Below are 17,713 nucleotides of genomic sequence, written 5' to 3'. Positions count from 1 at the left end.
TTAGGCAGGCAAAGGCGAAAGATTAGGAACCCCAGGTTGCATACAAGGTAGTTAACTGAAAACTCTTAGCAATGTTTAAAGATAGGCTTTTGAGCTAGAAATATGTTTTCTTCGGCGCAGCACGGTCACCGGAGGTCGAAGTCACAGAACAGGCAAGGCGTGTTAACTAGCAAAGTGGATAAATAAAATATAATAGCTAAACTTCTAAATAGCAGCTATCACAGTTAGGAGCCTCGTTGTATTTTAAGGTTCGTAGCTAGCCTCGATTAATAGCCATAAAAGCTTTAACATCTTCAAAAGTGAAGCGTGATTCTCGTTGGCGTTGCGACGCAACGAATTCTGGCCCAGTATGTGCCCCAAACCGAAACCGCGTGGCTGAAGAGCGCATGCGTCCGACGCGCTCTCTCCGTGCTCAGCACTATCGCCCGGGGGCGCCGCGACAAAAAGCACGTGATACACGCAACCGCCTGGTGACCGACGCGCTTGTGAACGAATGAAGGAAACGAAAACACTTGCGAATGTCATTTATTTACGTTATTAAGATAGTAAAAATGGTCTGTGCACCTGGGTTTCTTTAAAGTGCGCTGACATCGCGCAGCACATGGGCTCAGTCGCGTATCGCCTCCATCAAAACGCAGACGCCCCGGCCTATTCAATTGAGTAATCGTAAGTATTTTTAACTTATATAGCTGTTATTCGCGTGACGTAAACGAATCAAATACTTGATTGACAAGGTCACAGTTACGAAAACTTTCATCACGAGTTCGGGGAACTCGAGTCTCTATTCGACATCGGTTTAGGAGGTGTCGCTGCGGAAACGGTCAGCTTTAATTCCAGCTGTCCACATTAGAGCTTTTGGGGTGAGATGCACAAAGCGTGCGCAAAACCGAAGCGGGCCAAAAGCGGTGTATCATGCATTGAAGCGCAGCGCCTCTGCAGCGAGTTGACTACGCGGCAATCGTCTTTCTCTCCATATTAACACAAAACAGCCTAATTCCAAGTACACCCTCCCTGGATGAGACCGCAATAGCAAGGTGAACGCGGCGGGAGGGCGCTTGTCTTCCGCACGTAGCTGCCGTGTACTGCAGTACAAGGCATTAGATCTCACACTTCAGAACTTTGAATGAGCCCGTTTTATGCCAAGTCCAGGATTCTTGAACTTAGAATTTTAATTCGCAGTTTTAATTGTGAAGAAACTGTGTAATATTGTAAGATAGTGCTATAGAAATATTGAAGGTATTGGTCCATTCTTCAGGTGCGTCGCAAAATATTTCTTTTAAAGTTCGTCCATCGCTTGCATCGAGCAGATAAGAGCAACATAGAAAACCAATGGGAAAAATTTCTGACGATAGCAAAAACGCTAGTAGCGAAAAATTGCGAGTTTGCCGAGGAGAAATCTTCGAATGTATTGATGATTATAGCGAAATCGTACAAATATTATGTGCGAAAATTGCGTTCATAAATTATTTCCGGTTGAAAAATGCGCTTGCCCAGAGTTTCTGGGTATGTGCGGCGAGGAGGGCGGTTGTCCTGCAGTCAACCTGCGCTTGAAGGGACACTGCGGACAACTACTAGTTATAATTATTGTTATCAGTAAAAACGAATTATCTCGCTCTCTCTGAGTATGTTAACTTTTTTTCCATGTAGCGAAGGACATAATTATGGGTGAAAAAAAATTTCACTTCAAAATTTTCTCGCAGCTAAGTTCAAAATCGTCAGGTCTTCACTGATAGGGACGGGTTACCACCGCTTTGAATTGAATGGCGGTTTAGCATAAGCCTCTGGAAATTCGGGTACGAAAATTAGTGTCGATGCACGTAGTTTAATTTCGAAACCAGCCAATGAAGGCGAAAGCTGTGTTTCGCTTTTTTTTCACGCTTAATGAAGGCTTCGTTTTTTGGTGAGAGTGATCTCTTTGTGATTAGAACACGGTACGGTATCGATACATGTCAACTCGTTTTTCCTAACTGTCTAAGCGATACAGCGCATTGCCTGTCGCTGTGGTAGTTTCCCCTGATAAAAATGGTGTATAGACAGTCTATAGACTTCTTATAGACTCTGTTGCCTTCCTATAGATATTTTTTTTTGTCTGCTCATAGTGTATAGACTGTCTAAAACAAAGCCTACTAAATCTATATGGCCATAAATCTATAGATGGTCTGTAGACTGTCTGTAGGATTTGTATTGCCTGTAGACTGTTCTCTATGGTTTGTCTATAGAGAGCCTTAAACTTTATAAACAGAAGTCTATGGACAGTCTATAGACTTCTTATAGACTCTGTTGCCTTCCTACAGATATTTCTTTTTGTCTATTCATAGTCTATAGACTATCTATAGAAAAAGTCTACTAAAACTCTGGCCATAAATCTATAGACAGTCTGTAGACTGTCTATAGGATTTGTACTGCCTGTAGACTGTTCTCTAGGGTTTCTCTATAGAGAGCCTATAGACTTTATAGACAGAAGTCCATGGACAGTCTATAGACTAACGAAATTTCTGCAATGGTCCGCCTCGGGTTCGAAAGGCGCTGGCACTCACGGTCGAACGCGTGATCCGTGCGGGCGCTCTCGGAAGATCCGTCCATCTTTGCCCGCTCCGAGGCCTGGTCCGGAGAGAGCGGGAAGGCGCTGCCCATCCGCGGACTGCCCGACGAGTCGCTGTCCGCTGCAGGAGGACGGCCACAATCGGAATGAGTGCGCGAAACAGGCCGGGAGGCTGCGACATCCTCCACCAATCTGGCTTCATACTCCGATACGTTGGGAATACCACGGCGGGATATTTATTTCGTATTTTAAACATACTCTGCATTCACGAATGCGCTAAATATGTGCAGGAAATAGGTTCCTGAAATTTCGTGCTAGGTGTTCGAAATATATTCTTAAAATTTGTAAAAAAAAATACATCATTTGAATGTTTCAAATACGTGATATATATATATATATATATATATATATATATATATATATATATATATATATATATATATATATATATATATATATATATATATATATATATATATATATATATATATATATATATATGTGTGTGTGTGTGTGTGTGTGTGTGTGTGTGTGTGTGTGTGTGTGTGTGTGTGTGTGTGTGTGTGTGTGTGTGTGTGTGTGTGTGTGTGCGAGCGCGCGCGGTTGTACCATCTTGTCAATGTATTAAATGTGTACTTTCATAAATATAAAATTAATTCGTCGGAAGTATACTTCAATTAAAAAAAAACGAGCAGCCCTTGTAAACATGTTTGCAGCGCACTTCTAGCTCCCGTAGAACAATGTAGTGCTCTAAATCGCGTCTCGGGAAATATGGCATTTGCACGTCGGCAACGCATTTAAGCTGTACTTTGGTAAATACGAAATTAATTCGTCCAATTATCTTAGCGCCTTTCCTGAATCGACGCACCTGCGGCGTGCTAGGAGAGGAGTGGTAGATACCTGGCTAGACCACGTGACTTGAACAGTATTGCGACGACCCCCAATTCCGACGCGGACGTCCGCCCGATCACACCGGCCATAAATGAACTGAACCGAATTAACAAACCTTCTATCTCGGTCCCAAGTTCAAAGTTTTATTACTTTATAATACGCTGCAATTAAACAATGCTAGAGTCCCTAGACTAGGCCTAACAGAAGAGGCAAGAGAGAGAGAGAAAGCAATTTTAATGAGAGGAAAGGTCGGCCGGTGGAAACGTCACACTGGCCTGCTACCAGGGGCATAAATAATGAAATCCCAATGACATAAAAATGTAAAACACCTTTAACAGAACATGCCGGTAACAAGCATAGAAGTTTATTAATGGCAGACACGGAAGGTTCAACGCGCTTATGGAAGCATATAATTCGCTCGTGAGTACGACTCAGAGCAGACTCAGACCACCGAGTGAAAAGAATTACCGAAACGGAAGACTCTGCGCTCGCAGTGAACTGAGAACGAGCAGGTGGTTGGAGAATGCTACACGCGCGGTCTGTGCACCCAGCTTGCATGGAGAGTTCATGCAGCGCAAGCACAATTCCCTTCTCGTGTGTGCCTTTTCTTTTTGTCTGCCTTCGTCCTATCATTATTCCTCCGTGAACGCAAACACACACACTCACAAGAAAAGAAAGGCAAGATGAAGGCAGCAAGCACGGGACAAACACAAGCGTTGAACTTCCAACAGTTGAGCGCTTGTGTACGGCTTATGTGCACGTTGTTGGTCGTGTTTTTTTTTTGTGTTGCATTCACCGAGACAAGCGCCACCTACCGGCCTGCTGTATTACCTTGTTTCAAACTTTTTCTCGCTCACTTTATCCCCGCTGCGAAACATTGTGTCATGGTTTTTTTTTCTTTTCACCACTGCAGCTGGTTTAAAAAGTTCGCGCAGAGAGAACGAAGACGCGGCAGAAAACAAAGACAACGCACTTCGCCAGCGCCGTGGACGTAGCAGTAAAAGGCAAGAAAAGATGGAACTATTCACTGAGAGAGTTTCAGCCCTCGGAGCACAGAACAACTTGTCTGCGAGATGTTCGGACTGAAAAGTTACCAGAGTGCACGCGAATTGGTTCCACCGCCCCAGGAGGGTAGAACTGCATGCGACGGCCACGCTGAAATGGTATATTGTTCCCTAGCAATAGAATCCAGGACACTGGTTGGCGTAGTAAACCGTGCGCCAAGAAAACAGTTTTTTGCTGCGTTTTCAGCGCGGCAACACTATACATAAACCCTATATGCGCAGCCAATATATAAAGGAATTACGGGCATTACTATAGAACGTCGTATGGCCGACCGACCCGTTGTCGTTTGTTTCTGCTGTTTACGTGCTGGAAGTCCCTTTTGTTTAAAGATAATCCAGCAAAACCATAATGCCCGAAGTCTTATTATGCTTATTTTAAAAAGCTACCTTTGTTAATCGCCGCCAGCGCGCGGCCATTTATTTTTTTCTATTCTGCACGCGAGGCGAGTTATCTGACGTAAGGCTGTCAAATGGTGCTACACATATTGTTCTCGAACGTTCGGAATCACGAAACGACAATACTGCGGCGTTCGTAACGTTTTTGTGGAGATCGACGCCTGTTATCAAGAACGCACTGAGCCATGATTAAGCAGAGCCTTGCCTGACTTGTTTACGGTTTTGGGAGTTGGAGGTTCCAAAGCGACTCAGGCTGTGAGGGACGCCGTAGTGAAGGGCACCGGATAATTTCGGCTACTTGGGGTTCTTTAACGTGCACTGACATCGCACAGTTCACGGCCCTCTAGCATATTGCCTCCATTGAAATTCGACCGCCGCGGCCGGGATCGAACCGGCGTCTTTCGGGCCAGCAGCAGAGCGCCATAACCACTGAGCCACCGCGGCCTTGTGGCCTCATTATCATGATGAGCGACGAGTGTTGGGTCAGTGTTGAGTTGCCAACTTTTTTTCTGGTTCGATTGCCTGCAATATTAAGTGGTTCGGATAGCTATTCCGGACTATACAGGTTGACTTCTCTGACGTTTTGAGTATGACACAAAACACTGCAGTCACCATATGGAGACAGAGAACATGTATTTAATGAAGCTCAATGTACAGTCATTAGCAATTTCGAGCACTCTTTTATTGACTATTACATAATTATATGTGAGACAGTAACTGTTTCTTCTGTTCTCTAACTAGGTTTCCTCTTGACCTATAATATCCAAAAGTCAGTCTCAAGTCTAGATAAGAGATAAGCTGAAAATTCGCATTTCTGAGCAAAGGTTTGTTCGCTCTGATATTCCTCACGACTGCGCAGTGCTATGACCCCACGCAAACACGTCTTATCAAATAAGAATGCCGTAACGGGCCGTTGCACACGCCAGCAACTCTAAACTTCATCGCCTGACCTAGGCGTACTGCACACAAATAAGCAGGATAAAATGCTAACTCGCTCCGTATCCCTCGCCACAATAACCTGAAAGTACTCACTGCTGGCCTGTTTAGTACTACGTCTAAAAGCGCTCGTCAACCAAAGAATAAAAAAGAGAAAAGCAGTAGGCGAACACACGGGTCATGTCGCAGCAAACCTCTTGCGTGCACGCCGTGTAATTCCGCGCCAAACATTCGGCCGTCCGCCGTTCGACTTTGCATGCGGACAGGCCTCGCGAGCCGCCGTTCCTTTGAGCTCCCCGGCGCGGTCTACTTAACGCACCGTAGTCTTAGCCGCGCCGGGAAAGTTAATCCTCTTAGCCGATGGGCCGGCACGTCTTCTTCCCGCGTTGCAAAACCGCTCCCAGCGACTTCTACACTCGCGGCCAAAGGTCGAGAGGTCACCACAAGGCGAGCGAGCGCATAGGGCTCGGCGGTCGAGGATTTCCTTCTTTATTTATATTGTTTTCAGGGGTCCTATATCGAGCAACTTCTCTCAGACGTCATCTACACACAGTCCCAGCAAAACCGTGCAGTGGCGGCACGAAGGTTCGATATATTTGGGGCCACCTTAATCGCGAGTCGGTTGCGCAAGCATCAAACTGCTTAAGATGGAACCCTGATTGGTCGCCGCGTGCGGGATGTAAGATTACAATCTACCGCCAATACAGAGCCAATAGGATGTTAGCTGGGGAAACAGCTTCCCCACCGACGAGTCGAGCTGACCTTCCTTACAAGCCTCTTTACGACTTTTTCTCTCCCGTTCCTTCAGTCCTTTCTTCCCCTTTCTCCGTGCAAGGCAGTCACACAGGTTTTCCTTCATCCCTATTGCGTCCGTCTGTTCCTCTTTACGTGCCCCTTTTCCTAGTGACAGGCTCCTCACTTACACCCTCTCTTCCGTTTATAGTCCTTTACATCCCGTATTTCGTTTCCTCCTAGAGCAAGGCAGCTTCGGAGGTTCCCTATATCTTTGCTCCATCTTTCTTGCCCTTTTCCCGTGTACATCCCCTATTCCCTTTTCCTACAGCAAGGCTTCCTAAGAGGTTTTCCTTAATCTTTACTCCAACAACCTCTTTCCCCTTTACATTGCTCCTTTCATTTTCCGCAGTGCAGGGCAGCCAACAGGAATCCTATTCTGGTTAAACTCCTCGCCTTTCGATTTCTTTTCTCTCTCTATTCCTTTGTCAACAGCATTCCTGGCCTGCAGCTCTGGCTTCAGCACCCATGCACAGTACTAGTGATGGGCAGAGAGAACAGAACGCGGCCGCCTAGCCACGTGCTCTGGTTGCAACGCCCTGCGCTCGCTAAGGTGCAGCCGAAGAGGCCCTCTTCCCGACAAGCTCATTACGGGCGAATGCGAGCGGGAGGCAGGCCCACTCCGAAGCCGAGTGCGAGACTCCGATTTAAAGTCGAGAGAAAGCGGAGGAGGTGGGGGGGAGGGGGGGGGGGACGAGTGTCTGATAAGTAGAGAGAGGGGGAAGTGAAGGAACGGTGGGAGTCACTGGGGATTGGGGGAAAGTTAACCCGGGGTGAAGAAGGGCACCGATGCATGAGGTCCTTTTGTGTAGTTAAATGACTGCACGCGCTCCCTAGAATCGTGGGATTAGAAGTTCCTTTCTCCAATTAGGCAGGCGCCAGCGAAGATGACCCATTGACATGTCCCCCGCCCGCGAAAGTAGTATAGGATGAAGTCCCAGCTAAGACGACTGCCATCGAGTTTCGAGCTGGACAAAGAAACTGGGAGGCTCGGAATAACGTACCTTAACTCATCTAGTCCGAAAGAGTTGGCAACTGTCTCTTGGAGGGCGCTCCTCACGCGGGAGAAAGAGAGAGATAGAAGGAAGACACTTCATTTGGTGAAAGGAGCGCTGTCTCAGCCGGGTCCTTCAGTAGCTGAGCACAGACGGGAAAGTGTAAAGAGATTAAGTGTCTGAAAGATGAGAGTAAAATTTGACGAGTTCAGCAGTCAATACGGAGCAGCACGATCGAAGCTCGAGAGTCGCATGACCCGCTATGCAGTGCTCCCGCTTCGGAGGCATTGACGTTAGTGTCAGAGCAAACAGGCTGCCAACTTCAACCGCAGCTGTCACATCGACATTTCTATTACGTGAGTTTACTTGAAATAACGAGTGCATGATCTCAGGTTTTTAGCTTTGAACTAAAGATACGTAGAGCCAACAGACGGATAAGTAATTTAATCTTCTTTTTCTGCGTCGTAACTTCGAGTTTTTTTAAAAGTTACACTGAGCAGAAATTTAAGTTGGCCTGCGTCGATAGATTACCGAGTTGTAATTGCAAAGATGCTGCTTTCAGTGAAAAAACAGGTTTTATAAGCTAGAAAGAATCAAAACTTAATACAGGTATATCCACCGCCAGCTGTTTTCACAAGTAGACATCGATGCGTCGAGATTTTTTTTTTTCGCACGCGAATTTCAGACTGGGCCACAACGCATTTCGCTTCCAAACGGTGACCGCGGAGTACTTTTGACTCTTCATATTCACGAAGAAAAACAATGTTTAATCTTTAAATACAGTTTTCTCGGCAATAAGTGCGTCGCGATCATCGTCACGATCATGAGCATAAACAGAAATAGCAATAAAATTGAATGAACAGAAAATAGAGGAAATTGTCCTCGGCAGACCTTCAAGGTCCCAAGGGCCGTGGCGTGAAGAACTTGGACGCGCAAGAGTTAATGACGTCTCCAAGACATCATGTGAGTGCGTGTGGATCACGTGGCCGCAGAGGCGATCACGTGATCCCCACGCAAGAAGGGGCCACCACCTTGACGCAAGCGCTGCTTTGTAGTGGGCCGAGATGCCGGAAGTCACTAGTGCAATGGGTGATTCGTAGCGTGCCAGCAATCTGAGCCAAAATTATATTCTGTATTTATATGTACCAATACTAATATTTGTGCAACAAACTACTTTGATTCACTGAATTATTTATTTGCTGACAGACTAAATCACCGATTGATTGATTGATTGATCGATTGATTGATTGATTGACTGACTGACTGATTTCTATGCGTCATAGGTGGAAGCCACCATGTAGTGGTAGAGATAAGAATATTCAATCAGAAATCGAGCTGTCACAAAATGCAGCTTCCGGAGCCTGTTCGAAGGCATATAATGTAGCTGTTGAACAGAACAACCGCGGAAGCATTGATATTTTACACCACTTTAACCACTCACAATAATAATTGGTTTTTTGGGGAAAAGAAATGGCGCAGTATCTATCTCATATATCGTTGGACACCTGAACCGCGCCATAAGGGAAGGGATAAGAAAGGGAGTGAAAGAAGGAAGGAAGAAAGAGCTGCCGTAGTGGAGGGCTCCGGAATAATTTCGACCACCTGGGGATCTTTTAACGTGCACTGACATCGCACAGCACACGGGCGCCTTAGCGTTTTTCCTCCATAAAAACGCAGCCGCCGCGGTCGGGTTCGAACCCGGGAACTCCGGATCAGTAGTCGAGCGCCCTAACCACTGAGCCACCGCGGCGGGTGAACCACTCACAATCAGATTTCCTCTCGCCATCAGAGGCAAAGCCTCTTACAGTCGCCGCCATAACACGAAGCATATGATTCGCTGATGAAAGTATTCTCATGCCTTATCTAGAGAAAATTAGATGACGATGGCAAATTCCGCCGGTACGATCTCGTATAAAGGAAAGAAACTTATCTCTTAAAATAAAGCATGAGAAAGGTTAGCACGCCGAAGCGTGATCCACGTCATTCTGGCCAAGACTGTATGTAATCAGCTCAGCAGCGCACGGAGCGTTTTCAATGTGGGCACTCACGAACAACGTCTTCCTAACAGCCCCAGCTGCGGTTTTAGACGCAGACGCTGCACTCTTTCCCGCCATCGGATCTTTTCTGAGAATTCAAAATCATAGGATGTTCTTCTGTCTACGCCCATAACCTTTTATTATCTGTCAAACTGGAATTCATAAAACTAGAACAACATTACGGGCTGCTGCGAATTCGAAGGTTAGCAATTCGCCTCGTTCTACCCGTCATCATGAACAGCGGTACAATCCTTGACCAGCTAAAACTACGGTTTTTTGAAACGCTCAAGTACAGCCAGCCAGCCAGACATCCTGAATAAATAGAAGCTAACTGAGGAACAGCTGCGTGATTTCCCAAAGAACATGTTATGCTATTTTTTTTTCGACTAAGGCACACTGTATACCCTCTGATTTACGCACTTGTGTGTAAACCTCGTTCCGCCTTACTCTTCCTTTCAATACGTGTGCAACGCTCCCTGGCTGAATCGCGTGCGGCCGATTTGTGTGGGAGACGCAGCTTGTCAAGGGGCTCCGATGCAGTAGCAAACCAGACTGCGTTTCAGAACTGTTCCCCGACGTGACTGACGGCAGTTTTCCACATTGCGCATTTACTTTTGAAGCGAAAGGCTTCACTACGCTAGGTAAAGCAGTCGTCGCATAGGCCGGAGAATGACCTTGAACGACCTTCAGCCCAACCAAGGATAGCCGTGTATGACTATATGTGGTACAGTTATGGTGTCGAACCCTCGGTCCTGACCTTGACCCATGACCTGTAGTTGACCTTTTGGCATTGGGTGACCCTTGGGTTGTTGACCTTTGACCTTAAGAACATCCTATGGGTGATGTGAAGCCACGTGATGACGTCCGACGGGGGTGTCGTAAGGCCATGTGATACCACGTCATAGCCACGTGGCCGTGTGGCTATATATAGAACAGCTGTCGCGAGCGTGTCGCGGAGATGCCACGGACGAACCTCAGACGCTTAGCAAGCGTGCTTGCTTTTCGCTGAATTCCAGAGTTAGCCAAGTTAAGCCACTGCCGTTTTTTTTTTGCTATGTTCTTTATTGCTGCTGTTTTTTTAATAATGTTTCACGTACGGCTAAACTTGTATACGCTTCACCATGTTAAACTAATAATTTCATTACAGTGCCCCCGCCACGGTGGCTCAGTGGTTAGGGCGCTCGACTACTGATCCGAAGTTCCCGGGTTCGAACCCGACCGCGGCGGCTGCGTTTTTATGGAGGAAAAACGTTAAAGATCCCCAGGTGGTCGAAATTATTCCGGAGCCCTCCACTACGCCACCTCCTTCTTCCTTTCTTCTTTCACTCCCTCCTCTATCCCTTCCCTTACGGCGCGGTTCAAGTGTCCAACGATATATGAGACAGATACTGCGCCATTTCCTTTCCCCACAAAACCAAATATTATTATTATGATTACAGTGCGCTTTATTTTCATGTATGCTCATGTTTGACTTGTGTGTGTTCTCCCATCGCGTAGGGTTTTACCTGGAATCCATTTCTTATTTGTTGCTTATTTTTAACCACTGCAGCATGTGGTTGCTATAGACTTTATATTCAGAAGGCTATAGACAGTCTATAGACTGTCTAATTTTTGCAAGGGCTGTTTCACCGCTGCACCTGGCGGCTCGCCTGAACGAAACGCTTTCTGCAGCGTACAGATTCAGCGGCAGCGAATCGGACTGCAAGTTTTCTGCCGCAGCTTCCACCTCGCTTTCGTCGCCAGATATTGCACGAGTGCGATGCTTGTCAATGTGACATTTGAAACTCGGTTACTCACTGGAGTCGTAGAGGGCTTTCCTGGAGATGACCCTCCTGCTGACCCGCACTCCCTTCGACTCATCTTCGGAGCTGTCGCTCTGGTCTTTCTCGTTCTGCGGCCCTGAAAAAGAAAGGGTAATCAAATTGGACGGAGAATGAGGAAGTCAATGACGTATCTGCGTGCTTCAGAGGGTCTTGCGGATGGGCTAGTGAGTAGATATTTCTCGAAGAGGACGCTTTTCCGTAGTGGTGGCCTAGTGTTTTCACCACCCGGCTCGTGTGCGGGAGGTCCTGGGTTCGACCTCCGTTGCCGAGGCTTTCCTGTTTTCCGATGCGTACCAGCTTTCGGCTGGACCTATGTTCGGCTTCTCTGAGGTGTAATGTTTAGGAATACAGTCGATCCCGGATATATCGAATTACTGTTTATATCGAACAGTAAGAACATCTCCTTGGAAATCCTATGCAAAAGTATAGCAACTTTGCTCGCGTTCATCGAACTCCTGTTCACCGGAACATTCGACATATCGAAGTTGAGTTGCGCTTCTGCTATCGGCTCTCCCGCAATCGCTTTTAGCGCGCGAAGCCGGGTCGGCTGCCAATGACGAAATATGTTTTGGGTGTGCCTGAAGGTAGCATGCGGTCTCTCGTACACATTTTCCTCACGACACCGCTGTCATGCGCAAAAGGCAGCATTCGGTGCGCAGCTTGTCATGAGGTGAAACCCACCTCATAGCTTAAAGCCTAGCAGCCGGAGTCGTCTAGCATGCTTCGTTCGCTACGGTGCTGAAAGCGTAGTGTAAACCAAATGTACTTTAATTTGGATGAGATTACTCTTTTTTTAGCGTACTGATAATAGAAATAGGCATCTTATGATAGGCAGTGGCCAGTTGCAAAGCACCGTCCGCTGCGGCTTCTATACGATGATGCATGTTCGGCGTAGCATTACCTAGCGAGCGGTAACGCTGCCTGCGCGCCGGTGGGTGGCACGTCGCTGCAAGATGCGCATCACGAGCGTGATTGCAATTTATTCTTGCTTCTATGTTGCAGTTAAGGTTATCGGCATATTTTATATTTCGAATTATCTATATATCGAAATATTTCGCGATCCCCTTCGAGTTCAATATACGCGGGTTCGAGTGTATATCTAATTATTGATATATCAAACTATTTCGCGATTTCCTTCGTGTTCAGTTTATCCGCTATCGACTGTACAGGTATCTGGCCCAGTTCGTGCAAAGCGAACACATTAGCCATGGTGCCCTTTGGCCAAGCTGTCACTGCACCGTAGAAATCAAATAATAATAATCGCAAAATGAACTGTAACTGTCGTCAACTCTTCGACAAATCAGTAGCAAGATTTACTGAACGCAGTAAAACACAGTACCAACATAGAGAGCTGTGGAGCCAAGCCTCTACACCTGAGGGAGAGTTGCCCAACTTGGAACAATTTCGTAATGTCTTCGCGATAAAAACGCGTTTGATGTGCGCTGGGCCCGGTGTTGCGACAGAGAGGTGTTTGTCACCCGTGGCGGACCTTTCGTGTGCGTGTGTGACCTTGGAAGTAAACCTGGTGCCACAGTCAACGACAGCAACCCATTAGGAAGCCTCACTTGAAGACCCTGAACCTTAATGTACGCTTTAACATCATTGGCAGTGCTGCCACTTTGCTGCCACGGCGAGCTGTACCTAGCTAGGCGCTCGTGTCGGCTTAGGGCAACCACAGAGGGACTACATCAGCCCGGATTTCGGAATTGCGCCCGGAAAACTGAAATACGTCCACAAAGAAAAAATTATCTTAGGCTTGAGACTTTGACACTTAGGCGTGGGCGAAGATTACAGGTACACATGTGTTGCGAACGTGTGAAATGTAGTGAAGTAGAATAAAACAAGCGCTGTTTGCTTTAGCTTAATCAATTAGGATCTCCTACGCACTGCATGTAATTGCGACTTGCGACTGTAATTGCGAATTACAGTTGTCACTCCTGAAAAATGTAAATAGATGAGCAATTTATAGGCTACATGCGCACATTATATATATATATATATATATATATATATATATATATATATATATATATATATATATATATATATATATATATATATATATATATATATATATATATATATATATATATATATATATATATATATATATATATATATATATATATATATATATATATATAACAGAATGGAGAAAATAACGGCGCACTGCAATGAACCGAGAAACGTCATACAGAAAACAAATCGCCATCGCCCGGAAGCAGACCGCAAGACTATCGACTAGCAGAAGGCTTTGGGGGTGCGTAACTTCCGATCTAGCTCTCCTGCGAGCGAAGTTTTTTTTTTTTTTCCAGAGCGGTTTAAGCGCAGAAGCTGCCGACGCTCGTTACGTCTGAGCCACGCATCGAAATAGTTAAGTAAAAGCTTGGTAGGAATAACACAACAAGAAAGGCCGGCCGTCACCATCATACGCCGCGTCTCCAGCAACATCGCTTCTTGCGGTTACCACTTTAAACGCGAGGTCCTAGTAACGCATCCAGTCAGCGTCAGCCTGACGGTTGCAGCTTGAGCGGAGTGAACAAGCGCAGCACAGTAGCGCGTCCTCGTGTGCTCACCCCTGTGCCACCCTCGGCCCACCAGGGCGGCCGTGGTGGCCTCGGTGCCGTTGTGGTTGCTCCTCACGGGCCCGTAGCGACAGCTCACCTCGCTCTTCTCAGGCGCGATGTAGTTGGGCAGGCCCCGGTAGAACCAGGCCCCGGACTTCTTCCACATCTGCTTCCCGAGGGGACAGCACAAGTGATGAAGCAAAGCACGTCCCTAACAAAACATCGAAACTGCGTCACTCTGAACAAAAGCCGTTTGGAAGGCCATGGTCGCTAGACAATTCTGCAAGCGTCCGGGTGCTTTGCAGTTAAGTTCTTTCCTGTTGGTTGGCCTACATGCGCAGGAGATACCGGCGAAATGACTGTGTTCACTGTTAACGTCAGAACTTCATCGCCGCTATACATACCAACACCTGAGTAAGGGCGTCGAGATGTCTGAAAAGAATCGTGATCCAGTAAAGCATTCGCCTTACTGGACACTTTAAGCTGGCACACTTTAAGCGAGAAAAGAGTGCGAGCGCTGCAGGTATTATCAATGCGGTGACTAGCAGTGTTATCACAACCGCTAGTCCCTCAACAATCAACCTTTGCCCTTTAGGGTGCTGGCTACTAGAAAGCGACATTAGCCACATTTACTTTCTCCACGGACTAATCGTTCTACGTGAGGACTAAGTGTCGCGATTACTTCCACTTTACCCCGTTTTGGCTTAGAGCATTTCAATAAAAAGTTGAAAGGTAGACTGCGCTTGTTTTGTGCAAGGAGAGCACAGGGTATACTTAAAAAGGAAGCGAAGTTATTCTGTCGTGGAGCACGCCTTTCGCGCGTTACGCAACAACAGTAAACTTTTTTTTTTCTTTCATGCGGATCGTTCTCCAGGTGCTGGGGTGACGAGTTGCGTAACAGCCACATCTGCCTGAAATGGCGGTTCTCAGACGTTGGGCAGGCAAAGCCTTCATTGACTCTGAGATCCATACGGTAGGATTTTGTGAGGTCGAGAAGCGTCAGATGTCGTCTGAGACAGCTTTTATAACCACTGCTATACCGATGCAGAGATGGCAGCGATATATTAATTTTTTTAACGGTGTAAAGCGCAAGACAGAGAGAGAAAGAGAGAGAGAGAGAGAAATCACTTCAATGGAGAGCAGGCATTGTTACCAACGTGTAAAAACCATTGACGTGATACTCTTGCTCACAGCAACGAGGCGTGACATCACGAAGAGAAATACTCTACGAACAGAAGGGGTAGAATAAGTAGAAATGAGAATAAGAATGAAAACAAATGGTGGTCCCAAAATTTGATAGTGCTACGGATCGCGTGTTCGTGCAAATGTAGACTAAGGTTTATCAATGAGGTCCATACGTTGACAGTAATGTAATCAAAAATGAAAAAGTATGGCGCTGATATAAGGGACACGGCAACACATACAACACGCTCGCCAGTGTCAGTGGCACTTTGGAGGTGCCTTCATCATGAGCTGGCAACAGGTGCTTTCCTGCTATAGGGCAGGACGTTCGTCTTATAGGCTGGACACAAATGATCGACGACCGGAGCGGCAGAGGAAAAGAAAAAAAGCCAATTCTTTGCAGGATATGACTGTCTGCTGAACCATATATAAGATTGATGAGTAGGAATGGCCTGGCTCCCTCGTTTTTGGCGTGTCCGTGAACCATAGCGCGGCGCGTTGCGATTTTGCCGCTCCGGTGATCGGTCACTTACGCAAACTTTTTTTTTTACTCTTCTATTAAAGAAGTTCCATCCATTCCCTTTGAAAGAATTAATTTTATCCCGCATTTCACTCCCTTTTTTTAGGAGCGGAGCTACTCTCACGCTGGCAACTAAAATGGAGTAAACAATAACTACAAAATGAGTGCGCAAGTGCTGCAGAGGGTCAAGCTGCCGGTTTACTCCACCCGTGCGGCCTCCAGGTCTTAGAAAGCAATTCCACTGTTTAAAGTGAACCACTCTCGAGACAGCGCGGAGCACGAGATGGAAACAAAAAAGTTAGGAAACAGCAGTTTGGTCGAGGGCCCTTTTCCCAAGAATTCATCCTAGAAGGGCCGAGCACCAGGTCGGATGAATGCTTGTGCCCATTAAAGAACCGGTGGGTACCCGGCGGCACTGGGGATAAGTTAGGAAACAACAGCGCGCTATATAGGCTGCGTGGAAGAAAGGAGTCCAAACGCACTCACCTCTCGAGTCTCTGAGCAAATTTTGCATAGCCATATTTGTTCCTTTTGAGCGCCGTACGTGTCCACGCTGCACTTGCTGCAAACAGCCTGCGAGCAGGGAGGAAAAAGATGCACGGCACATGTTGTAGGACCCGCCGCGGTGGCTCAGTGGTTAGGGCGCTCGGCTACTGATCCGGAGTTCCCGGGTTCGAAGCCGACCGCGGCGGCTGCGTTTTTATGGAGGAAAAACGCTAAGGCGCCCGTGTGCTGTGCGATGTCAGTGCACGTTAAAGATCCCCAGGTGGTCGAAATTATTCCGGAGCCCTCCACTACGGGACCTCATTCTTCCTTTCTTCTTTCACTCCCTCCTTTATCCGTTCCCTTACGGCGCGGTTCAGGTGTCCAACGATATATGAGACAGATACTGCGCCATTTCCTTTCTCCCCCCAAAAACCAATTATTTATTATTATTGTACTACACACGAGACGCTATTTATTAAGAGATACCGCTTAGCACATATCATTGCCAAATCATCGCCATTTAAAAACTTTTAAGAAACGGGAATGAATCCGATGGAATAAATTAAAAATGCAAGTGGAAGCAATCAGGCATAGCACTCAGGACTTGTTCCGTGCTCAGTCAAGCACACTGTTCGCGCTAAGTGCCTGCTGTCCAGCACGTAGAGAGAGGATCCCACGAAAAGAGGGATTAATTCTAAACTGTAGTTCAGTGATCCAGCAGGCAAATGAACTGTTTTTAAAAAATAGTTTAACAAAGTGCAGATCCCCGCATTTCTTCAAGGAAGCAGGCTTAATTACGAGAACGTAGTATACGTACGCATACACGGAGCTTTCGTGAGCATACACAACTCTTTAAACAAAAAACGGCAGAACCGAAATTGCGCAAGGGTTTTGCTTTTTGCGAACAATGACCTATGTGAGCCAGCACAGCAAGTCTTACTTTGGGGGGGGGGGGGGGGGGGGGGGCACTGGCATAACCAGTACATCCTTGCCAAGCTGTAAGCAATCGCGATATTCATCGATTCGGCGATTCCAGAAGCGCACTGTGAAGCGACGCAAATTATAAAGAAGGAAGCGCTCGCCGTCGACTATTTCGTTAGCATCGATCGAATCTTGCTCCGACTTCTTTCCCCGCATATAGTAGCGCAAACTTCGCGAACCTTACCGGCTGGTTTAATGAAGCATTTGTATAGTCGGGGAAAAGAAGCTCCACCGCCCAACTCGTCGCGTCTTCCCAAATTCCAAATTTTAAGGCAAAAATAAATGGAAGATGGGGAGAGAAGGGACGACGGTGGAACAGAAGTCACTAGATTTAATAATACTTTTTTTTCGGGTTAGTTCGTGCATAAAGTTAAGTGAAGAAAACAAAAGACAGGGACGGAGACACGACTACACAGGCGCCGAACTAACAATTGAGGTTTATTGTCAGATATTAAGGGAATTTATAGGTCACACAAAGCAGAAACAAAACTTGGAGGAGATA

The 17,713-nt window shown here is 46.6% G+C and overlaps 1 protein-coding gene across 1 annotated transcript in view; it reads right to left on the bottom strand.

Annotated features, from left to right (window-relative positions):
* Rph (Rabphilin) overlaps positions 1-17,713 on the bottom strand; it is a 101,221-nt gene that overhangs the window by 37,041 nt on the left and 46,467 nt on the right. The window contains exons 5-8 of the mRNA XM_077654056.1: positions 16,231-16,317; positions 14,052-14,208; positions 11,450-11,551; positions 2,538-2,663 (exon numbers count right to left, since the gene is read on the bottom strand). Of these exons, the coding sequence (XP_077510182.1) occupies positions 2,538-2,663; positions 11,450-11,551; positions 14,052-14,208; positions 16,231-16,317 (472 nt within the window). The remainder of the gene's footprint in view (positions 1-2,537; positions 2,664-11,449; positions 11,552-14,051; positions 14,209-16,230; positions 16,318-17,713) is intronic.

Source organism: Amblyomma americanum, chromosome 2, assembly GCF_052857255.1.
Source record: "Amblyomma americanum isolate KBUSLIRL-KWMA chromosome 2, ASM5285725v1, whole genome shotgun sequence".
Classification (NCBI taxonomy): domain Eukaryota; kingdom Metazoa; phylum Arthropoda; class Arachnida; order Ixodida; family Ixodidae; genus Amblyomma; species Amblyomma americanum.
The sequence above is the reverse complement of the archived record's forward strand: the minus strand, read 5'-3'. Positions and strand labels throughout refer to the sequence as shown.